Source organism: Telopea speciosissima, chromosome 6 (assembly GCF_018873765.1).
Source record: "Telopea speciosissima isolate NSW1024214 ecotype Mountain lineage chromosome 6, Tspe_v1, whole genome shotgun sequence".
In the NCBI taxonomy this organism is placed as follows: domain Eukaryota; kingdom Viridiplantae; phylum Streptophyta; class Magnoliopsida; order Proteales; family Proteaceae; genus Telopea; species Telopea speciosissima.
In genome coordinates this window covers 37,546,139-37,570,635 of record NC_057921.1, presented here as the reverse complement: position 1 = coordinate 37,570,635, position 24,497 = coordinate 37,546,139, and the positions used below count along the sequence as shown (strand labels likewise).

Here is a 24,497-nt window from a genome sequence, read left to right as displayed (position 1 = left end):
AAGAACCTGTTTGAATATGATAAGTAGAATAGAACCTGGCCTTCACTTGGAATCCACCAAGCAAACTACTGAATCAACACATCAGATAAAATTCACAAAGCTGGACCGATACTACTACAATTTTTGGGGAGCATATGGCCTCTGAATCTATTTATAATGTGAGCTAACCCAAGTAGGATAGCATCAGGACTGATTATTGATAATTTTATCCAGAGGAAAATAATAAAAAACAGCAACCTATTTTACTAAAGACTGACTTTAAAGATAGAGATAAGCTAGTTGTCTATATCGGTCCCATTCCAGCTAAAGATAAGGTAAGGTAAAATAAGAAAAGTAGAAAACAACTGCTAAGACACCAACATAACTAACTAATAAATCACGTATTTTTACCTCCTATCCCATATTTTAGGTCCATTAAAGTCTCCAAATACAATGAAAACCCCTTGAACCAAAGGCCCCAATACTATGTGTAACCTACCCAAGTCTTATTTTCACTAAAACAATCTCATTTCTGTGACTTATCTGCATCTATTGGATTTGCACTTGGACATTTTTCTTCCGATGTCTCGAGTGAGCCTTTGCTGATCTTTTAACTCTTTTGTACATATTGGTTTAGTGTTCCTTTAATTTTTATGTTCTACTTTCTTGTCAAGAACAACCATTCCTTTTTTCAAGCATCCAGCTCCATATCTCATATATTAGTAGTTGATTTGAAAATGTTAATGAAATTGAAGTTACTATTGATGTGGGGTGGGGTGTTTATATTGTTGTAGTAAGGTTTGACTATATGCGAGAATTTTTGCTCAAATTTGTGGATGAATTTGCACTGAAATCTCCACATGCAAGAAACTACATAAAAGTAATATTAGGTTTGAGGAATTCAGATGCTTATTCTTGCAATTATGAAAAAGGAAAAAGCATAAAAAACTGAAGGGGATACAGAATGCTGATCTTTTATTTCCTTTCCAGAGCCTCTTGCCCCCTGCCCCCAAAACAATAAGAACTGTTGGAAGATGTGTTTTACATTATAAAAAAAAAAAAAACTGTTGGAGGATGTGGTTCTGAAGCTGTAAACAGTGAAGTGTAATTACTTGTGCAAATTAAGTTGTGGCAAAAGACCTAAAGGTAGTTTATGTCAGTCAATTGTAGTAGGCCTGGTCAATGAGGAGCATATTGTATCTAAAAAAAATTACCAATACTCTGAATATCCAACTATAGAGCTGTTAGTAATTACGCTTTTATAAAGCCTAGCATGCATTGTCTGAGAGGTGAACCTTTTTTTTCCCCCTCTTTTGATCCCGAATCTGCTGTCGTCGCTTGAACTGTTCTCTACTTCTCCTGCCTTGGAATACCAATTTACGACTTGGACAATAATTGTACATTGACGATCTGCACAACCATTTGCGGGTGTGCCAAGTGCACAAGGTTCCCACCTTTGCAGGGTCTGGGGAGGGTCATAATGTACGCAGCTTTACCCCCAGCTTCATGGGATCTGCACAACCATTTGAGACCAGCCTAATATTTTGAAGGTTTTCTAGGCATATTTAATGTGTTGTTAGTTCTTACATCGAAAGATGTTTAAGGTTCTTCTAGCCATATTTAATGTTTTTTTAGTTCTTATATAGAAAGACGGGGAACTGCTATGGTGATGCAAGCACTTGAAACAATATGTGGTAGGTTTGTAATCAGTTCCAATAATCAAATTTGTCCATATTAATAATGGCTTATTTTGTTTAAATTGCCACCACAACATTATGATTTTGCTGTTGACTGACTTCATAGCCAGGTTTAACTTCTCTAAATCTGTTAGTGCATGCTATCCATGTGAGGCGAACCAGGCCAACAAGGGAAGTAGTTATTTTGGGCTTACTTTAAGCTGTTTTCACTTGTTCAAGCTTAGGGTTTGAGTTTGTTTCCTTAGGGATAATAGTGCCATTTTCTTTAGGGTATATTTTTTAATTTTAGATAGGGGTAATAACGTAATTAGTGATCCTAGGCAGGGGTATTTTTGTCATGGATGAGAACTCTTGGAGAAAATAGAATAGGATTGAATGAAATGAAAGTTTGTGTTTAGAGAGACATGAGCCTGTAGGGAGCTGATCCCCTCATGCCTTAGTGTTACTGTTCACAGGTACTGTCTGTTCACAGTCCCTTAACAGTAGCTAACACTGTACTCCATCCCTGATTTCTTCTCTTTCTTAAAAGTCCTAATCAGTCCTAAGACCCCCCACACCACTCCTTCCTTGTAGATGAGTCCTAGAAATCTAAACCTCTGTGCTGTCCTACGTCACCATGTTGCCTTACAGTTTTGTATGCTGAAATCTATATGATAGTGTTGATCTGTTACGGTATCTAATACTTATTCTCTCTAACACTGTCTTGACTTTCTGTGTAAAGGTATTACTTGGTGAAACTCCTGTATATGAAGTGGATCATGTTGAACCTTCCAAAGTTGGCTGGCAAACTGTTTTGGAAGTCTTGGGAATACAGATGAACTTCTGGTCCACGCTGAAGCCAACATTTACAAGGTTGCAGTCACAATGGGCATCATTTTTGCAGAATAGAAGTAAGTGTTCTCTGCACTAACTCTGTTCCTTCTGCAGTGCTGTTGTCTAAAATAAAGAACTTAACTAGTTCAATGTTTCATAATTATCTTATGTCTGTATTGAAAGTTGACAGGCTGATTCTTAACTGTTCAACTTGATTATTTTGGTCGGTTATTATTGTTTATTGTCCACAATGGTTTGAAATACAAATATTGGGGTAATGTTTATTTGTGAGATCTGATATGGAAATTCAATGGGGTAGTCTCACAGATCCAAGTCTATGGATCTTACAGTGTTTGGTCTTGTAAATTTCTGAACATGAGAAACACATTCACCCACGCACACACACACTTGATGGAAAGTTTGGTTTGGGGTATTCATGTTGGAATTCGTGAGTCTTTGCTAAAAGGTTTTTGTGAGTGCTTTAAACTTTTGCTCACCATGTTTTGCATAAAAAAATTTCAGCAACTGAAATTTATTTTGTAGAGAATATGGAAGAAAAAGACGAGAAAGGAAGAGGACTAGGGGAGAAGGGAATTGTGTAGTAGCGTGGTATGGAACCTATTCTATTCCTTCAAATGACTTTTATACTTAAGAAATTTAACTTCATACTTTAGTTATATAACTAGGGTCTAATATGAAAAGACTATGAATATAAAATGAACCTTTTTTTTTTATTTAATGAAGGAATAAACTAAAATTACCTATTCATATCATAAATTACTATAACATCTCTGCAAGAGCATTGTTTCACACAATTTCATTTTTCTCCACAACCCATCCATAAAAGCTGCTTTGCTGCTGCTTTTTACTTTGTTTCCCTTCATCATTCTTGATGCAATTACTTGAATTGTTCATTATCATTTATCAGAAAAATCTTTTCATGTTACCCTCTGAACCTGAAATTGAAGTAAAGGACGTACCCAGTGCACAAGGCTCCCGCCACTGTGGGGTCTAGGGAGGGTCATAATGTATGCAGCCTTACCCCTGCTTTCACAGAGAGGCTGTTTCCAGATTCGAACCTGTGACCACTTGGTCACAATGGAGCAACCTGAAATTGAATTGCTGTCATATTCACAATAGTATTAGTTTTGTAGGGTTACACATGGAGTAGATACTCCCCACACCCCACCCTTCCCCCTCCAAGAAAAAAAACTGGTTCCGTGCCAAGTTTTTCATTTAAAAAAAAAAATTTGGGTTGCATACAAAGCTCAGCCTTCCCTAGGTTGTTAGACCTACTATATGTGTAACTGTGATTATGTTACAAGGCTGGACTGACCTCAGTAGGGGGTTTGTTCACTTGTTTGAGGATTATTTTTCTCATTTGCTATTTATTATTATTAGTTTCTGTTAGCACTCGTTGGGTAGAGTAATAGAGTTGAGTTTGATTCAAAATTTACCTCCCAAAATAGTGTACAACTAGGAAAATGATTTGAATCTCTTTAACATGGCTCGAAATTTTGGTCGAAATGACCAAAATTTTGCGAACTATTTTGGTTTTGACCAAAATTTAAACCAAATGGCCATCGAAATTGTAGTGTCGAAATGGACCGAAATTTCAGCTAAAATTTTTCGGTTTTGTCAAAAACGAAATGGGATCGAATTCTGAATTGTCAAACCTTGCTCCTTCAAATTTATGCATGTAAAAGACAGATTGGATTTATTAAATTTGAGTTTCGTTGAATGTGCTTGCTGGAACCAAGGGCTGGTTCGATTGGTACTCTCCTCTTTCGTTCAATCTCTCTCACTACCTGGTTCTTCTTTTCCAGGTTAAGTTCCTTCTTTATTCTTGCTTATTCCATCATCTTCTTATATTTCTTCCTCTTGTTCTCTTCAATTATTCCTTGTGTTTTGGTAATGTTGTTACTTTTCTGTTATGTTGGCTGATCTACAACCTCATGGAGTTGGGGTCTTCTTTTTTTGGTTAAAAATTAATTATTTTAAGTTTGTATTTTTTAAATTATTTTAAAAATTTACAGAAAATTTAGAAAAAATAGGAAAAAATTTCTGTTCTTGTTTGATAATTCTAATAATTCTAAAAAATTGATGAAATTATTGTTCTTAAAATGATTTAATATCTCATTCCATCATTATTTTTGATAAATTATGGTATTATTATTTCTAAAAAAATTATAAAAATTATTTTTAATAATGAATGATTTAGTAGCATCTAGCTGGTGGCTACAGGGAATAGACATTTTTTTTTATGTCTATTCATTCTTAATTCATATTTAAATTGTCCAACTTGAATCATTTGTGTTTTAGTACTAAACATTGTATGGAATAGGCCATAATAGAGAATTTATACAACGTACACTACCAACCTTGGATCCAAAGTCAAACTACCATTTTGGGTGTGATTTTTTTGAAATCTAAAGGTTCCACTTTGTTTAGAGGGCTTAAAATAGGTTTTCCAAGAAGTTTCGTGACCTAATTTGGCAATTTAACCCTCGAAACCCATCATTGAAACTTGCAGAAAAAGTGTACATATTTCTACTGAAATTTTGGTTTTGATAGAAATATTTTGATTTCGAGACTGGTCGAAACCAAGCTTGAAACCGAAACCTGGAACTATGCCGCCAGATACAACTTCATAACTTGAAATTAATTTCTTAGCTGATCTTTTGGGTGGTATCAGTTGGATTCAAGAGGGCTTAGGGTCGGGATACAAACCCTGAATTTTCAGTCCTATTTGATTTCTTGTGGGTGAATTTTATCAACCGAAATCCATAGAGGTTTACCGCTGGTTTACTGATGTTGTGAGGTTGGAGATGTATTCTTCCCTGAATTACAAATAACAACAGCATAATTACTTCAAAACACTTATTTTGCGAAGTGATACTGCTTAATCCCTATTCTAAATTGAATTCCACAAAAGCCATAAATTTATTTACCCGTCCAATGTACTTTGTTCCTTCCAAAAAGGTCCTAAACTTTTCTCAGAATTTTACGAGATTGCTACTGCTCCTTTAAAATTGAGTTATTTATTATCTGTGGACCCTAGTGACCAGATTTAGGGTTTCAGAACCCTAAGTTGCATTAAATTGCCTCTTATTATTATTATTATTATGTGCATATCTGGTTTATATTTATCAGGCTCAGTATACTTTTTTGGTTGTATTAGAAAAGGAGAAATAGAGTAAATATTCTGTTTGAATGGGAAGAAAAACAAATTTCGTAGAAGCATTTCTTTTATTTCTTTGGGCAGTGTTGGCATGAAATTTTGCAGTTAATGCAATCACTTCAGTGACATTAAGACTGCTGTCTTTTATTCTTCCCTGTGGAAAGTCCATTGATGGAAGCTCAAGTTTCCTATTATGTAATAGTAAATGATACTGAACTCTTAGACGAAGGTAATGATTGTGTCTAAGTTGGAGTAAAAAATTCTATTAGACGCGAGCTACAACATGCTGTTAGTTTTGTATTGATGCTTTTGATGGTCTTCTATTAAAAGTTTTGGAAAAAGGAGCCTGGCTGGGAGCATGGCTCCTGCGTCCGCAGGATGGGCCGAGATGACTGTCCCGCCCCCATGGAAGGTGGAAGCCCCACCCATGTTGATGCTTCCACGCAATATGCTCTTGGACAGAACTCTCCCCCCAAAAGTTGAGACCTCATTTCTCATCAAATTTTCTGTCTTGCAGAGAAAATGGCCAAGAAGAGACGGCGGCTAGAGGGACCAAAATGGTGGTTATGTGGAAGAAAAAGGTTATTGTATCATCTGTTGTATGGGCAACTACGTGTAAAGGCAAAGCGGCGGGCTAAAGCTTTCTGCTAATTTTTGTCTCCTGCATCCTCCACTCCCTTTTTTGGGCCCAGGCTTTTGCGTATGGCTTACTTTTTCTAGGCTGGTCTCATGGCCATCCATTTTTTGTATGAAAAACATAACTAGTTATAATGTTGTTTCTGGTGGCATTGGCATTTGGTAATCAGGGTCTCAGATTCATTTGTCTATTCCATAAAATGTGGAAATTTTTGTTTATTTTATTATCAAGGGTGTTGGTCATTGTGATCTCACACCCCCCTTACTGTTATGTTGGGAAGGAGACTAGAATGGAACGATTAGGAATTTGGAACCATCTCTAATATTTTGGATGAAAGAAGAGAGCAGGAGTTGGAGAACGGACATTTTCGGTGCCTGTAGTTGGATGTTTTGATTTAACAAAAAGCCAAGTTGGCATATTTGCAATTCTGCAGTGTACATGTTTGTTGCGTGGCCGACATGAATTTTACAGGACATCCAAGGAATCAATCATGTAAGTAAATAGTGTAGTAATGGTCCTCTGCCTCATTCTACATTTTTGGTATTTCTTTGGTGCAAGAGGCGAGGGGGGGAAGGTGGGGGGGGGGGGACCATCCTTAATGTGGAGATCTGTCCAAGAAGCACCATTTCCCTTGTTTTTGTCTTCCTTCCCCATCGTACACAGTTGCTCATAGACTATATTGATTCAGTGGAATCACAGTTTTAGCAATCATATGTTTCCTTAAGGTTCTGTTTGGTCATAAAATACTAGTAGAAGAAACAAAATTGTGTTAAATATAATTTTTCAGATTAAATATTTTTGGGAATTTTCCCGACAAATTTATGTGCAATATGACCATTAAATCTTCCCTCGTAAAATTTTAACTTCTTGTAGGTACTTTTTGTTTGCTTGGTTGGGTTGGGTCACATGTGACTAGTGTATACATGGGACCCATCCACGTACAATTTTCACAATTTTATGGCATAGACTGCGTAAATTGATTATAATTATATTTTATTTAATTACTTTAAATGATTTTATCATGTAAATTAAATGGCAAATAAGCATTAGAAAATCTTATTGTGATGTTTTTTACACCATGTTTTATCTTCTACATGCAAACATTGGAAAATATTTTAGTAAAAAAATTTAGGGCTGAGAGGAACTCTGCCTGACCCTCTAGAGCCTGCACGTCAACGAAAGTGCACTGTGCAAGCATCGACTTTGGTGGGATTTTCTTCTTTCCATGAGGGTAGAATGGTTTTGTGTCCAAGCGTAGGAGTCATGCTGGCCACGTGATCAGATAGCGTTCTTGTTTTTAAAAATTTGTACGCAAATGATATTTTAACGATTTTTTTCATTCAATAATGGTCAAAGAAGAATCCCTTGATCAGTGTGTTATAGGGTATTGCACAATTTAGGGCGTATGTTCTACCATTTCTAAATTAGGGATAAGGGAGAGAAATGTATTAACACATCCCCTTCTTTCCTTCATCTAATTGTTTTGAAGGTAGAGTGAGAACTTTTTCCCTAAAAAATTTACATGAAAACATAGTGAAAATTGAAATTTTCACTCACTTATTTTTCTTTTCCCCTTTTGTGAAAATTTCACTGGACTTTGAGTAGATGCAGTACCCAATTTCACTCACCATAGAACTTAGAAGCGGGGTATCAAACTGAGAAATATCCTCTCGTGAGGGCCTGCGCTAGACAGAGAAGAGAGCCTTATCCTAAAGGGCAAGGATTCAATGAAGGTGCTCTCAATGTCAGATCGCCTCTTCTTACTGTTTAGATATATTTTAATAGGCTCTTTCATAGGCCCACCACCACTTTAGCGCGGCCAATGCCACGTGAGGGTGCTCCCATGTTTGAATTGCTCTCTCTCTCTCTCTCTCTCATGATTTTAGGTATTGGTTTGGTATCGGTTTAATCAGTTTATCCATATCAGTATCGGCCAACACCGATATCAATCCAATCCATGAATCCATCCCGAAAACGATACGGATGAGCATAAAAATGTAAAAAGAAGTCTGATATTGATATTTTTTTAAGGCAAACCCGTCTATATAGTATGGTATTGGTTCCAATATTACTGATATGACCGATACCAAATTCAAACTGATACCTAAAACCATGCTCTCCACCTTCTCCGAACAAGACACGTTTTAAAGCAGAGATTTTTCTTCAGGGGGGAAAAAAAAAGAGACTAAAAAGCAGGATATTGGTGTCGGAAATACTTTCTATATCTTTGAATGATTATTCTTTCTTTTGATTTCATGATGATTAAGTAGATATATTTTTCATTGCCCTTTTGGGTCCTGCCACCCACATGGAAGGTCTCTTTCTCACTTCTAGATTGGTGTGTGATTGGGGTTGGGGGGGGGGGGGGGTGACTCATGCCAAGACAAAGTTGTGGGGTAGGACATTAATGAGATCCTAATCCAATATAGGAATAATTATTTCATATCAAGTCAATTAGTGAATGTGTTATGGAGAAGCTTATGTAACATTGAGAATCATTTGTATTCATTACTTGATATCATATAAGCATGTCCAGCTTTTTCTTCTATGATGATTTATTCAATTAGTAATCAAAAAAGCTACATAATATTCACTTCATACAACTAAAGAAAGATTATTATTCCTCCATTGTTTCAACTTTCAAAAAAAAAAAAAAAAAAAAAAAATTAAAATCTTTGAAGCTTGGCCCCATCATACATAAATCTAAATGATGTAGAAGGCCACCATGTACACCACCTCCAAATGAAGAATAATACCATGAAAACAACATCTTTAGCCTGATATACCTTGTGGGTTTTAACTGAATTGAAGTTAAACATATAGTATTACTTCTCTATTATCTTACCATGGTCAAAGTCAAGCTCAGGCACCATAGATGTTTAATTGGAGAGTATATTTAGGAACCATTTCCTATTGGTGCAATGTTGGCGGCGCCACCGGATAAGCGACGGGGACGACATAAGGAGAATGATGATGCCCTGGAGGAGGGAACATAACTGGTGTTCCAACTGCTGAAACCATATGCCCTGTGGCTGGTACTGGCTGACCCATTGGAGCTCCATACATGCCCATACTAGCCATATTCATCGGTGGCGGCGGCCGATGTTTCATTGATGGGCTGTTTCCGGTAACACCGCCGCCGCCGCCGATGCCAGTAACTTGTGTAGTAGTTGAAGTCATGTGGGCTTGTTGGCCTGTAATGGGGCCTTGTGGTGAAGAGACATCTCCACTATTCACACTAGTAATGTCATGTATGCTAGATCTTCTCCTGTCTCTATTCATTGAATTCAACCTGATAAAGTACTTCTGGGCATGACTTGCTACCTGAGTTGGTGTCCTTGAAATCACAAAATTTCTTGATATGCTTCTCCAATCCCCTTTCCCAAACTTATCAAGCCCCAACAAGAATAACCTATAAAACAACAATACCAAAACCAAAACCCAAAAAAATAAAAACTGATTCTAGTTAAAGAACCAAACAGACCCTCTACATATAATTTCAAATTCAGTAAAAAAAAAAAATAATAATGAAGTGATACATACATACCTATGCTCTTCCTCAGTCCATGGAGTCCCTTTCCGGCGTTCTTGGTCGGACTTAGACCCATGTTTCGATCTATGACCAGTCCCGGCCAATTCGCTACTCAATCCGGCGAAACTGTTGCCAGAATTTGTATTCGATCTCCGGTCAGTAGAAGTAGAAGCAGAATTAGTATTGAGAGGGAATTGATCTTTCTTTATAGTGTTCTCCTCTGTGATATAAGAAGGGATTGGAACTAAACCAGCTTCAATTGCACTGATATCATCCACAAGCATCTCATAGTGTTGCTTAAGCTGTGAAAGGGTTTTGGTTGGAATAATGGAAGAAATGGTATCCCACAAAGGGTCTTCATGAGAGTTATTATTGGAGAAGTGAATGGCAATTGCATTCTCAAAGGCTTTCTCTTCTTCTCTGCTCCATTCTTCTTCTGTACTTGTCATGTTTACTTCTTCTTCTTTTCAGTTAAATCCAATAGAAAACAGAGAAACTTTTTTTTTTTTTGGAGGGTAATCAGAGTATGGAAAAAGAAGAAAGGAGGAACTCATTACTCATCTTCATCTTTGGACATTTTGGTGAGGAATTAGTAATGGGGAGGGGGGGGGGGGGGGACTGCTCTGGAGAAGGAGAAGGAAAAAAAAATGCGTAGGATAAGAAAGGGTGCAGGATAAGACGGAAGAAGCAAGAAGCTTAATATCAATGGAGGACCACTTTTGAGGTTGAAGCGATGGGTGACTGTCATCTTGATACAACACTACATATTACCCCTCTCTCTCTCTCTCTCTCTCTCTCTCTCTCTCGTGACAATTCTTTTTCTTTTTCCTTTTTTGCCCTTTTTTTTTCTACTCAATACTCGCTGTTTTAGTTGAAACTTAGCAAAAGCAAGTAACAATCAATCATGGAATGTGGAGAGAGAGAGAGAGAGAGAGAGAGAGAGAGAGAGAGAGAATCTAGCTAACAACCGTCAGTCAACTTCAAGGGAGAGAGGGAGAGAGGGAGAGAGGGAGAGAGAAAGAGCAAATCCATGGAATTTTGTGTAATGGGGCATTGGGGGCTTTTTCATAGAGACGTGGCCTTTTCTCCATTACTCGTTCAGGCTAAAAGTCTGAAGTGCACCGTTTGGGTTTTTATAAGCCTTTTCTTCTTCTTTTTTTTTTGTTTTTTGGTTTTTTTTTCAATCATGATTCATGAAGGTTTACAAAAATCAGGTTTTACTTTTACAGTTCCCATGGCTGGAAAAGTTTCATGTTTTTATAAGTAGTACCTTTCAGTTTGTCTCTCAGTTTAAGGATGTTAAGAGAGACATTTATAAAAAAATATATAAAATGGAAACGCATTCTTTGTCTGGGAGCATGGTGGGAGCGGATTAAAATCCTTTACAATTCTTTTATCTTTCGGTGTTTTACTGTTCAGGCCTGAGAGCTCAACATGTGGAAGTTATTCATTCAATGGTCTGAGCTCGATTGATTCAGATGTTTTTTTTCTTTTTCTTTTCAAGCTTGGCAACATTGGATGTCACATCTTCTATATGTTAAGCTCTCAAGATCAAATTGCAAGGGGCACTGTAGAGGATTTTTTTCTTGGCAAGGGCCAATGGGAGTGAGGGCAAGACATTCATTTAGTCTCCTTCTATGTTTGGGCGTAGCATGCACACTCTCGATCGACACAATTCTTTTTACCATATAAAATTAAGGAAAAATAATGTCGTCTCATGCAGTCTGCATCAAGATACTTCTCTTGAAAAGATCATCCTACCCTTACATAATGAAAAATCTATAAGGTTTCTGTTTTTGGTGGGCTGACATAGTCCCCATATTTGTTTCATTAAATCGAATTGATAAGTGTTAATTATTGGTGGAGCAAGTCAGCTAAGTCGAATTGTGTTAAGTGATCATTGAGATATTAGACTTTATTTGACACACCTTAATATGTATGAAAATATCACACATGTATGGAATATGGATCTAATATTTATCCTATAATGGAAAATGAGATTTTACTTTACTTTTTGCTAGCTTGGTCTCTACTCTCACTATATATATTGTCGTCATTGGCTCATTAAGTAAATAACACAGAATCCTTATATTGAATAAGAGAAGAGGGTAGACACAATTGACGAGCGCTGACAGCAACTACAATAGCGAGCATTGTTCGTGAAAGCATTATTCTTTTATCATGGATCTAGGTGTGTCTATACCCGTCTCCTTATTAATTGTTATATATATATATATATATATATATGTTTGTCATATCTCCATGTCTTGTTATATATGTACATATCTTTCAAAATCTTCCCCTGATCGATGCGTCTATATGCACTCTCATTGATCTTGCACTGATGCAAGGGCTATGCGATCGGGCAATATTCTTTTTCCCAAAAACATTATTAGTCTCTCTCTACAGATGAGTAGCTATGATTCATCATGAAATTCTATTATTTATGCATGGATGAATGATGAGCTAGACCTGGAGCTATTATACTAAAATAGTACCGGCCATAATCCAACGCTGTTTGATGCTGTAACTAAGGATGCAACCATTATGATGATAGAACAACCAGCCCACTTCCACCGTCACAAAATTGACTCCAAGAGAAACCTCAACTACCACAGCCAAATGGTTTTCTCTCTTCTTACTACTGGTTTATGTTTTAGAAAGCAAGCACCTAGAGTGGGTCCACTTTCTTTCCCCCCCCCCCCTTTTTTTTTTTTTTCAAAAGAAAGCAAGCACCTAGCACTTGCGGTTTGTTCCCCCTCCAACCGCATGAAGATCATTATGATGCATGGTTCTGTACCCTCTCCCCTTCTCTTTTAAAGGTTAAAGGGTTTCTATCAAAAAAATAAAAAAATAAAACAAAGAATAGAGAAGTATCAATATAAAAAATTCTTGATATTCTTAAGCTCTATTTGTTTTCATGTAAAAATTCTTGTAAAATAGAATTTTTTTTATAATTTATTTTAATATAAAATACAAGAAAAGGCATTCATAAAAAGTGACTAATGATACCTTTATAGATGTATTTGGAACATGTAATATTCTTTTAATTGCCCCTTGTTTTATTTCCAAAGAAAGTTTCATTCATCCATGGTAAGAAGGCAATCCTTCACCGTGAGTCATGATACAATGAGATGGATATCATAATGAGAGGAGGGATATTTTAGACATTCATCCTATAAAGTGAGTCATGATGACCGTGGATCATAGGTGTTTCCTTTTCAAACAAAGATTGAAAAATTTATGCATTCACAAAGGTTATTTTGTCATCATCAAGCTTCTAAGAATTGATCGGTAGTGGATTAGAGGAATCGCCTAGATCAGATCGGTATCGGTGGAGGGCGATCCCATATCGGTCGATCGATATGGACCAAGGGTAAAAAGGTAAAAAATAAAATAAATGAAAACGAGGGATTAATCTATCCGATCTATACCACTATACGGGGCAATCCGGATTGATATCGGTCGAGACCGATCCTGTATCCGATACTGATTTCCTAAAACCCTAGTCATCATAGGTAAAGAATGACATTAAAATAATTTTAAAATGACTTAACATTATATCATTATATCATATTTTCTGAGTACGCATGTCAAATGACACGATTTTACCTTCATTAAAAGAATAAATGACATACTAAAAGCCTAAAAAAATTAAGATTATAATAATGACAACTTAAGGGTCCTCAATAAGCAAGACCTTTTAAAATACATGAAAATCTTATAAAGAAAATTTTCATATAAAATATCATTTGTATGAAAAGTTTTATAATGACAAAACAAACATGGTCTTAGGGATGGCTCATGAAAATCATCCATATATAATTTTTTATTTTTTAGAATAAAATAGTATTAATTTATTAGTATTATCAGGTTCACAGAACCTTCTTTATGTCATCCTATTGGCCTTTCTCCACCGAATTGCTTGTTAAGTTACAAAATATATATATCATACAAGGGTAATGTTGAAAAATATGATCTATATTCCAAGATTCTACCCAAAAAAAAATCTATATTCCAAGATTGAAGATTCGGGAAGAACCAAAGATAAATTTTTGTAAATTTGAAGTTTCTTTGTGGCTTTATAGGTAATAATAATTTAGTATCCAATTCTAAGTAACTTTCTAATGATTAGAATAATAAGGTTGCAAGTACATGCCGTAGAAGCAAGAAGCAACTCACTCAACAATATGGCATTAGTAATTAGTTAATTCAATTAAGAGCCCCTTTCAGGGCATCTATTTACGCTTTTGGCCACAGATATCGATGTCTTGACTGACTACAAATGTTTAGTTGAGTGGTTGACGGTGGAGAATGTGATTTGGTCTTCAGAAATCTTCACTTTATCATGGGATATTATCATGGTTTTAGTGCACGATATCGGAACGGGTATCGTTAATCTACTAAACTGATATGATATTGATACGATATCGATTTGGATCGGACAAAATTTCCCTTGAATCTCCTTAAAAAATGAGTTTTCTAACAATTTTACCCCTTGTCTGTATCGTTTTATTGATACGGTATCAGCACGATATCGATATCGATGACTAGAAAAACCGATACATATTATCCGATACAAACGATACAATACCAATACTTAGAATCATGACATTATGAGTTAGTCTAAATATTTCTCAAAAATATGTTTATGAAGCAAGGCAAAGATAGAATTTTGGTTGCTCATAAGTTAGCTCATAGAGTTAGAATTGAAAAGCTTAGATTAATTATCACGGATTATGTTTGTGATTGATTTCTTTTTTGTTTTTCATAGATCTTTCTTTTTCATAAAAATAAAAAAATAAAAAAGAAAATCCCATTTTTGGGTTTTTTTTTTCTTTTAAAGTTTTTCTAAATGAACTATTTCCTTCTCAATATGTGCTGATGATGTGGACACTTGATTGGTTAGATCAAGTAGCATAGATTATAAGGTATATACTATATACCACTTGAAATTTTGGATATTATTTGGATTCAATCAACATCGCATCACTCTCGCTAAGATATTGAGGATCCGGTTCCTCTCCAGGGAGCTCAACACCCAGGGAGTGCTCAGGGAGCATCCAACGGTTGAGCTGTGTCACACACATCTCAGTGCATGCCTAGGGATGTGTGCAGCACAACCCAACGGTTGGATGCTCCTTGGGCGTGCTGGGCTCCCTGGAGAGGAGCTCAATCCAGATACTGACTTCATCCTTTGGATACTATTATACCTAAGGAAAAGGGTGTACTACTAGTCCCATAGGCTTCTTTCTCAGGCATGATTTTAGTAATCGGTATGAGATTGACTCCAACAGAAACCTCAACTGCCACAACCAATGGTTTTCTCTCTTTCTACTGATGGTTTATGTTTTAGAAAGCAAGCACCTAGAGTGGGGCCACTTTCTTTTTGCCTTTTCTTGTTCTTCAAAAAAAAGCAAGCACCTAGCACTTGCGGTTTGTTCCCCCTCCAACCGGATGAAGATCATTATGATGCATGGTTCTGTTCCCTCTCCCGTTCTCTTTTAAAGGATTTCTATCAAAAAAATAAAACAAAGTATCAATATTAAAAAGGGTTTTTTACCATTACCACCCCAAAAACTTTGAAACAACTGTTACCCCCTCGTGCTGCATACTAATAACCAACTGGCCCCTGTCGTTACAGACCCGTAACAGTGGGGGTTAGTCGTGAGGGCTTGCCGTTGTCACGATTTTATTAGGACCAAAATACCCTTAGTAGTGAAATAAACCATTGTCACAGATTTGTTAGGACTAAAATGCCCTTAGTAGTGAAATAAACCTTAGTTCAAAGGATATCTTCACTTTCTCTTTACCTCATCCGCTTCACTTCATCCTCTTCAATTCAACTGTTGGAGCAAACCAGAGGAAGAAGAAGAACTTCGGCTCAGCCCTCTTCGATTCAACTGTTGCAGCAAACCAGAGGAAGAAGAAGAACTTCGGCTCAGCCCTCTTCACAGGCCACCATTTCTTCCACCGTATAGAGAGGTGCCACCGTTAAAGCTCTCGGAGTAGGACAGAAGGAAAAAATGCACTTGATTGCTCTCTAAGAAGCGCAGAGAGAACCAAGAAAGGGCACAAAGGTATATTTTTCGGCTCAAACTCGCTAAGAACTAAGGTTTTTCGACTCAAATTTCTATTCATTTTGAATTTTTTGAAAAGATTCTGTCAATTTGTTGCTACCATGTCTCTGGATCATAAGCCGCGTCATAGGAAAAAGGGGGAGGGGGAGGAGGAGGGTAATGGGGCTTGGGAGATGGGTATGGATAGGAAAACGATTTACTGTCAATTTGTTGTAGATAGAGATCCTAAGTCATAGCTTGTTTGTCAACATCTTAACCTTCGATTCTCAACTAAAACCATTTGCCTAAAATGTAGTGTCTTCAGTGAAAGATTAAAGAGGGTGCAACTACATTAAGAGAAGCTGATGGTATATACAATATGCAAATAATACAAATTTCTATTTCCTTCCCTCCCCCTCCCCCCCCCCCCCCCCCTCTTGCCCTCCTGCATTTCCAATGAACCGGATATATATCCACCTGGCTGAACATTTAGAAAGCCGCATTTTCCTCTTCAGCCAGTTTCCCACAAATACAGTGAACATTTACAAACATTAAATAAATAAAAAAAAAAGAAGAATTAGGGCAACAGCGACAAAATTGAGAGCCAACAGACAACTAATACACATTATACATTGGCTGTGATTAGATTCAGCTGTTAAGCTCCATTAAGCTTTGCTTGAAACTGGTTGAGATTGTATTCCTCTGTGTACTGTGATTGATCCCAAAGTTCCTCTAGTCCACCAAGTATAGCTTTCAACCCCTTCCCACCACCAACTGATTTTGGGTCTCCGTCAAAGCTACTATCTAAGCTCTGTGAAACAGTAGCACCCTAGTTGATCCAATAATGTCCAAAATTTTGGCAAGGTGAGAGTGAGAATTAGCAGAATCTCAACTGTGGCTAAAGAATTCAATATCTAGTCTTCCTCACCAAGTGGGAGAGATTTGCATTTGTGCTTTAAATCCATAAAAGAATCATGGGTATATTCAGGTTTTAATTATGCTTCATCCGAAAAAAAACCAAAGTAACTTATTTTTCCGGTGTAGATATGTAACAATTTTCTTCATTTATTAAAATGTAATATAAAATGTAGAGAGTGGTCAAGATTACCTTTCTGCTGGTCTGGGCTGATGTGAATAGATCAAGCAACTGGACTGTATTCATTGTCTCTAGGCTGGTGTTCTCTGCATTAATAACTGCATTAGCAACTGAAACTTTGAACTTTTGGAGGCTCATAACTTTCTCTTCTAGAGTTCCACAGTAGTTCTATCAAAGTGTTGGGGTTTGTCTTGTTTTAGGGATGGTTGTGGGGTATGCAATAGCTATAGTAACCTTCAATTAAAGCATAAGGATGGATGCTTTCCTTTTCATGTGGTTCCAAGGGGAACAAACCCAACAGAATCTTATGGGGCAGTCCTTGACTCTTTATAGTGGACCATCTACATCACCTTCTGATTGCCTTCTCCCCTTACCTTACTTGCAAAACCTTTATCTTTTAGTTTCCATGCATATGTGGCCCATAGAGGGCTTGGTTGGTTGGTTGCCTTTGAGATCTCATATTTTCCCTATTAATGTGTCATTCCCAAAGCATGAGCCATTCTTTCATGCATGTTCAATATAACCACTCATGAAAGTACTCCAATTTCTACAAGAAACCTTGCAGCATATCTTTCACTCATAATAGCTCATCAAATGGAAGTCCAACCATGTTACTTCATCTTTTTAATATTTTCTTTTTTGGTCCCCAGTTATTAAAAGATGTCACATTAATAAGCTTCACATCATGTGACTGATTTTTCTGTTAAGTTTTATATTGATACTTGGATGTAATTTGTCAAACTTGAATTTTAATGACTGTTCTTGACAAATGTGATGTTTCTCCCACTTTTCTATAAAATCCATAACCATGCAGCCAAACAGTCTATAATCTTCAAGATGACAACAACTGAAGTACAGTACCACTATCTTCAAGGGACATTTACAAAGATTATTGATGTTGAACGATTTGGTTACCTAGATAGGATATCTGACATATATAATTCACTTTTGAGTACTGTTCCCAAAGGGAGATCTGTGGACTTCAATGTCAAATATATGACAGTTAACAAGATGAAAGATATGGTAGTGAAGACAGATAAAGATGTGATGGAAATGGTAAACATGTTTGGTACTCAGGTGGATTGTATCCACATGTATGTCTACAATGTCCAAGTTGGTAACAACACTGATACTGTTACCATCAATGGACACCATGTCAAGTTTATGGGTGATACTGCAAGAAATAGACCAGAGATTGGAGCACCATATCCAGCTATTCCCCTTACTAATATGTCTATAAGTACTAGGCCAAAAGCTAATATAAGAAGGGGTGGCCTCAGTAATCCTCAAAGGGATGGTGGCAGAAATATTCAAAGGGATGGTGACATGAATGTTCAGAAGGGTGGTGCTATTTTGATGCATAATAGCAGTCAGACTGCTGTTCTTGAGTCAACTAGTGCATCTCATAATCGAGTCACATTTGACAATAGGAGTTCTGCAGTTATGCATGATAGTGGGGTTGCTTTTACTGAAGTTGGTATGTCTAGTAGGTGTAGGAGTGCTAGTATTGTGAGATCTACTACAACTACTACTACCACTATAGATTTGGGAAGTAATGATGCAATCATTCCATCATCTGATCCAACCAATCCATCAGCTAGCAGGGTACTTGAGGGTGAGGAACAGGAAGTGAACAATGACACATCAGATTCTGATTATGTAGCTGGAGAATCTGATGATTTAAGTGACAGTTCAGAGAGTTGTGATGAAGACTATGAAGAATTTGGAAGTGATGCAGAAAAGGAAGAGAACAGTAAAGAGGGATCAAATGGTGAGGAAGAGGATTATGATACTCAGTCTGATATACCGAGGGATCCAAACAATAGGATCCATTTGACAGTTGGACAATTGTTTAGGAATGGGCAGCACTTCAGAGAAGTTTTGAAGGATTATGAAGTGCAAGAATGTTTTAAGACATTGAAGATAAAAAATGAGGGCAAAAAGGTGAGTGCAATTTGTGCAGGAAAAGGGTGTCCATGGAAGATATATGCTTCACGTTTAAAAGATGGCATTACATTTGCTATCAAGACATTTACTCCCACTCACACATGTATGAAATTGGTTAGAAATGAGGGAGTAAGTGCACGTTGGATAGCAGGAAAGATTGGGTCCAAAATTAGATCGGACCCAGATATGAGTCTGAAAACCATGGAACAACTGTTGAGTGATCAGTATTCATTGGACACCTGCAATATGCAATTGTATAGGGATAAATGGATTGCCCTAGGGGAAGATAGTTCAAGTCATAAAAAAGCATTTAGGAGACTGGAAAGTTATGCAGACGGGATAATGAGAGAAAATGTTGGGAACCAAGTAGCGATAGAATATCAGAATGGATTCCAACATGGACTGGTAGAGAGTGAATTATTCAGAGATGAATACAAAGTAGATCGTCAATTCAGGCGTTTGTTTGTATGTTTTAATGCTTGTGTTCAAGGTTTTTTGAAGGGATGCAGGCCATTCTTGGGCCTTGATGGATGTCATTTGAAGGGAATATATGGGGGAGTTCTTGTATCTGCTGTTTCAATGGATGGAAACAATGGCATGTATCCAGTTGCTTACGGTGTGCTTGAGAATGAATCCACTAACAGTTGGTTATTCTTTCTCAGTTGCTTACGTGATGCCATAGGTCCAGTCACACCTACAGGACTTCCATATACATTTATGACAGATAAATAGAAGGTATGACTAATATCATTGACATTATATTTGTGATTTTATGGCAAGATATTTAGGTTTTTGACTAGTCAATATTCTTTTCATATATAGGGTCTTATTGAAGCTATTGCAAAATTATTCCCTGAGGCACACCATAGGCATTGTTTGGAGACACCTATCTGATAACTTCAAGTCACGATGGGGTAGTGGCATTCAACTGAGGAGTCAGTTCTGGGCTGCATGCAAATCATATAATGCCTATGGATTCCAAAAGGCTATGAATGAAATGAAGGAAGATAATGAAGGGGCCTATGATTGGTTGATGAAGACACCAGTACCGATGTGGGCAAGACATGCTTTTGATCATAGAGCCAAAAGTGACCACATCACCAACAAGCTATCTTGAGTCATTCAATCACTGGGTAGGACCCTTGAGGAGTAAGCCTATCCTTACTTTGGTGGATGATCTTAGAGTGAAGATGATGAAAAGGTTACATAAAATGTATGAGAGTGGCTTAACCAAGTGTCACAAGGTGACTCCAACAATGTGTGGCGGAGGCGATGCGGAAGGGTATGAGGCACTTGTGTACCCATTTCAACAGTAGAGAGATGTTTGAGATACAAGATGGATCTGGCCTAAGATATGTTGTTAACATGACTGAGTCAACTTGTGAGTGTGGGGTGTGGGTAGCAACGGGGTTACCTTGTAAACATGTTGGAGTTTGCATTCCAAATTATAGGGGAACTTTAGAGGACTATTGTGATCCAGCTTACACCACGAGAAAGATATTTAATGGCCTATCAAGAAATCATTTACCCAATGAGTGATCTTAGTACACGCAAGAGACCGACTTGCTTCCTCCAATATTAAAGAGAGGGATTGGTAGACCTCGTATGAGTAGGAGAAGAGAACCGGATGAGGCAACCCCATGCAATTCAAGGAAGAAGAGAAGGAGTATCAAATGTCAACTCTGTGGAGGTACTGATCATAACAAGAGGACTTGCAAGTATAAAGACAAGAGACCATCCACTTCTCGCAGTGCTCCTAAGGTATAGCATGATAACATACTCAATGTCATATTTAGTTTTGCATGATAAAACTATGTAGAATGTAATGTTTTTGTTCTTGTCTTTTTTTAGAGAAAGAGAAACAACAGGGATGATGATGCTACCTCTACACAGAGGATAACCAGGTCCTCACAGCAATCTACTACAACTTCAGACATTGTGTATGCACAAGAGAAGGTGAAGGGAAAAATGGCTGCCAAGTCTGCAAAGGTTATAGCATTCAGAAGAGCAAACCCTCAACAATAATGGTATGAGTCCTACTAATTATCAATGGGGTGTAAAACTTGATTAACTTGATTTGTTTAAAACAAACATTTAACATTTACTTAAGTATAGTTGGTCACTTGGAATTTGTTTCATCATTTGTAGGTATGGTGAGGTGATCTTGAGCTGATGAGCCAACTTCAATGAGATGCTGCAACCATGTCTTTCAGATTTACAATTATGTCTTGGGGTTGGGCTGGTATTAAGGTGCAGGGTCATAGGTTGTTTGTAACATTTTTAAGTACAATGAGTCTTTGTAATTTCATTGTGACTTTTTTAGAGACTATTTACATGTACTCCTACGGGGTTCTTAACTTATTTGGGGCTTGATTGCTATCCGCCCTTTGGACTTGATTTTCGGAACTTTATTTGTGAATCTCTGTGTTTAAGGTTCTTTGTGCTATTTTTTATTTGTTGTTCAAGGACAATCATGAATTGAGTGTTGATTTTCATGTTTTTTAGAGAGACTATAATTACTTATTTTTTAACCCTCCAAGAACATTTTTCTGCCTTTACACTTTTTTTCTGTTAGATCTATTGTTTTATCAAAACTGAAAGAGGGGAAGCTGCACATATGACCAATACAGACTACAGTTCCTTCTGATAAGGAACCTTCAAAGCAAAAGGTCTTGCTTGTATATGGGTACTGCCCATCTATATATGAATAGATTTGGATTAATTGCAAGAAGAAAAATCTGCCAGAAAATTTCCAAACAGATTTGAGGGAACTGCAGACATGACATTTCACATCTTTGTGAAACAGATTTCATGCAACAATGCATTTTTCTAGGTTGTTGTTGCTGCAACAATGCATTTTCTAGGTTGATCCATCTTTGACCTGAAAAATGTGTATTTACAGAACAGATTTCCTATTCTATTGTTTTGTATTCATTCCACCTTATTTGTTTATACTCTTAAAAACTTGAAATTTACTTCCTACGTTAGTGGTAGTGATTCATCGCACTTTGTTCTTTTGCTTGATCAAAGTTGAGGCATATTCCCTCTTTTGCAACCCCTCTTTAAATCATTAGCACAATGCACTTCCATCAGGGGCTGATCTTTTGATTCTCATGACATTAAAGTGGGCAAAATGGCTGCAGGAAGAAATTCACAAGATGCAACTTTACTACACAAGATGCTACTTTACTACATATTCTAATAACAGAGAACAGTTCACAAGATGCTACTTTGCTACAATATTCAACCATAATTAACATCCATCATTACAACCCAAAACTAAAAAACATCCATGATTACAACCCAAGACTAACCAAAATAGACTTCAACAAAATGACTTTGATATTCCCAGACTTAAATCACTACGTTCCAAATACAGTACAATACAATCAGAACTATTACTACTTGATTTGTGATCTTCATTCTTGCTACAGTCTTCTCCACAGTATTCAATCTAATATTCAGACTGCCAATCTCTTCACTTCTCTGCTGCTCTATTTCACCCTCATTGTTTGGTGCATCACTAGCATGCACAGATTGGCTTGTTTCACCAATGGGTACTGCCCATCTGAAGAATCTACAACCACCATTATCTCTGTTGAAACAAATATAATACAGCCTATCTGGGTTGTTCATTGACTCTGATATCCTCACAGCAGATCTCCTCCGACAATAACATTCCATGTTTTGGAACCTCACCCACCTTGCACAGCCGCTATTCACACTCCCAGATGACATCTTACCTGCAGTAACATTTTTGTTTTGGATGTTCAGATGGGAAACACAACAATAAAGTTAGATAAAATTGTGGGAATCATCTCTGAGATGATGCTTTTCATTTTAGTATTTAGCTTGAGAGATGGGTTCTACTATCTTGTATGTATACCATTCCTGCAATAGTGTGGGGGTTACTTCCATCCCTCATTTACTTTTACTTCAGGTGTGATAAAATTGTTGTTTGCTTTCTATTTGTGTAGAATGCAGCTTACCTTGCAGATTATCAGGGTTTAAGTGTAATTGATGTAATTTTTGATTCCTTAGACAAGTCTGGTTACAATAACCAGACAATCCAAAAAGTAATGATCCAGTCCACCAACAGCTCTGTTCTGAAGGTATTTAAGGAGAAAACTAGTTATGAGCTTGTATACTAGGTTGAAGAAACTATCCGTGATGCCCTTAACTCATCCATCGAAGGCATCAAGGGATTTGCCCATTCTGTGTCCCTCACCAAGGAGACCATCTTTCCAGAAAATCAGGCTTTATTCTTCACTAGTGCTACTGAAATTGTAAAGAAGCTTCAGTTGTATAACATTTCAGTCTGTGTAAATTTGTTTACTAATGAGTTTGTATCTTAAGCATGGGACTTCTTCTCAGACCCAATGGTGGAGATAAATACATTTGTTAGCTCAACTAATATTGATGGAGTCGTCACTGAATTCCCAGTAAGTATGCATCCTAAAAATGCCTTCAATTTAAAGTGTGCCAGAATGTCTAATACTTTAAAAATCACTATCTTCATGGTAGGGTTCTGGAAGAGAAAAACCATTAAGAAGTGTTTTCAATTTCTCATTAATAAAAACAAGGACAAGGATACCGGGAGTAGAAGACTAATTAGATGGGCTGGGTAATTTCATTTACAGCAAACATCAAAAGGGTACAGCAAGACATTGTGATTTTATGCCCTAATCGAAGAGAGAAAATAAGGAGAAGAAGACATGAATGTATTACCTTAACTTCGCCGGAAATTGCAATGTCACCTGAGACGATGGAGATAGTTAAACCAGAGAGGGCTAAAATCGTGGCCTGAGAAGAGGGCTGAGATAAGTTCTTCTTCTTCCTCCGGTTTCACTTCTCTCTTCCCTTCTCAGAGAGCAATCAACTGCGTTTTTTCCTTTAACGGTGGCACCTCTCTATATGGTGGAAGAAATGGTGGCCTGAGAAGAGGGCTGAGCCGAAGTTCTTCTTCTTCCTCTGGTTTGCTGCAACAGTTGAATCGAAGAGGATGAAGTGAAGCGGATGAGGTGAAGAGAAAGTGAAGATATCCTTTGGACAAGGGTTTATTTCACTACTAAGGGCATTTTAGTCCTAACAAATCTGTGACAATGGTTTATTTCACTACTAAGGGTATTTTGGTCCTAATAAAATCGTGACAACGGCAAGCCCTCACGACTAACCCCCACTGTTACGGGTTTGTAACGGCGGGGGCCAGTTGGTTATTAGTATGCAGCACGAGGGGGTAACAGTTGTTTCAAAGTTTTTGGGGGGGTAATGGTAGATAGTAAAGTTTTTGGGGTGGTAATGGTAAAAAACCCTATTAAAAATTCTTGATATTCTTAAGCTCTATCTGTTTTCATATAAAAATTCTTGTTTTTTTAGGTTTTACTTTTTTTTTTGGGGGGTGGGAGAGAGGGGGGAATAGAAAGGAGGAAAGGTATCAGCCAAAAGGCCCAAACTCGAGACCTCCTGGTCAGAATGGGCAAGAAGTGCACCACGGCTCACCCACTACTCCAGGCCGGTGTTGGTGTGTAAAAATTCTTGTAAAATATAAATTTTTTT

At 37.2% G+C, this 24,497-nt stretch overlaps 2 protein-coding genes and 1 long non-coding RNA gene across 7 annotated transcripts in view; 2 read left to right on the top strand and 1 right to left on the bottom strand.

The window, feature by feature from the left end:
* The window catches only part of LOC122664591 (histone deacetylase 15), a 60,307-nt gene extending 53,779 nt beyond the window's left edge, over nt 1-6,528 (top strand). For 3 of the 5 annotated variants that reach the window (XM_043860472.1, XM_043860470.1, XM_043860475.1), the window contains 2 exons: nt 2,398-2,566; nt 6,188-6,528. In XM_043860472.1, the coding sequence (XP_043716407.1) occupies nt 2,398-2,566; nt 6,188-6,321 (303 nt within the window). In that variant the 3' untranslated portion in view covers nt 6,322-6,528. Of the gene's footprint in view, nt 1-2,397; nt 2,567-3,011; nt 3,099-6,187 lie in introns of those variants that run through there. The other 2 variants (XM_043860473.1, XM_043860474.1) reach the window with 2 other exon arrangements.
* Nucleotides 6,529-7,671: 1,143 nt separating this feature from the next.
* LOC122666294 lies at nt 7,672-23,382 on the top strand. Its single transcript, XR_006333523.1, has 3 exons — nt 7,672-7,683; nt 15,821-15,824; nt 22,919-23,382. It is a non-coding gene; the product is annotated as an uncharacterized LOC122666294 (long non-coding RNA).
* LOC122666293 (transcription factor MYBS1-like) lies at nt 9,149-10,616 on the bottom strand. The gene is made up of 3 exons (XM_043862482.1): nt 10,611-10,616; nt 9,855-10,302; nt 9,149-9,719 (listed from the first exon to the last, which is right to left on the bottom strand). The coding sequence occupies exons 2-3, from the start codon at nt 10,286-10,288 to the stop codon at nt 9,218-9,220; spliced, it is 936 nt and encodes a 311-aa protein (XP_043718417.1). The 5' UTR covers nt 10,289-10,302; nt 10,611-10,616; the 3' UTR covers nt 9,149-9,217.
* Nucleotides 23,383-24,497: the final 1,115 nt, after the last annotated feature.

Excerpts from the sequence above, each read along its gene's own strand:
- LOC122666293 (XM_043862482.1), bottom strand. The coding sequence starts at position 10,288 with ATGACAAGTACAGAAGAAGAATGGAGCAGAGAAGAAGAGAAAGCCTTT. Across the intron at positions 9,720-9,854 it reads TGGACTGAGGAAGAGCATAG|GTTATTCTTGTTGGGGCTTG; the intron begins GTATGTATGTAT and ends GTTGTTTTATAG.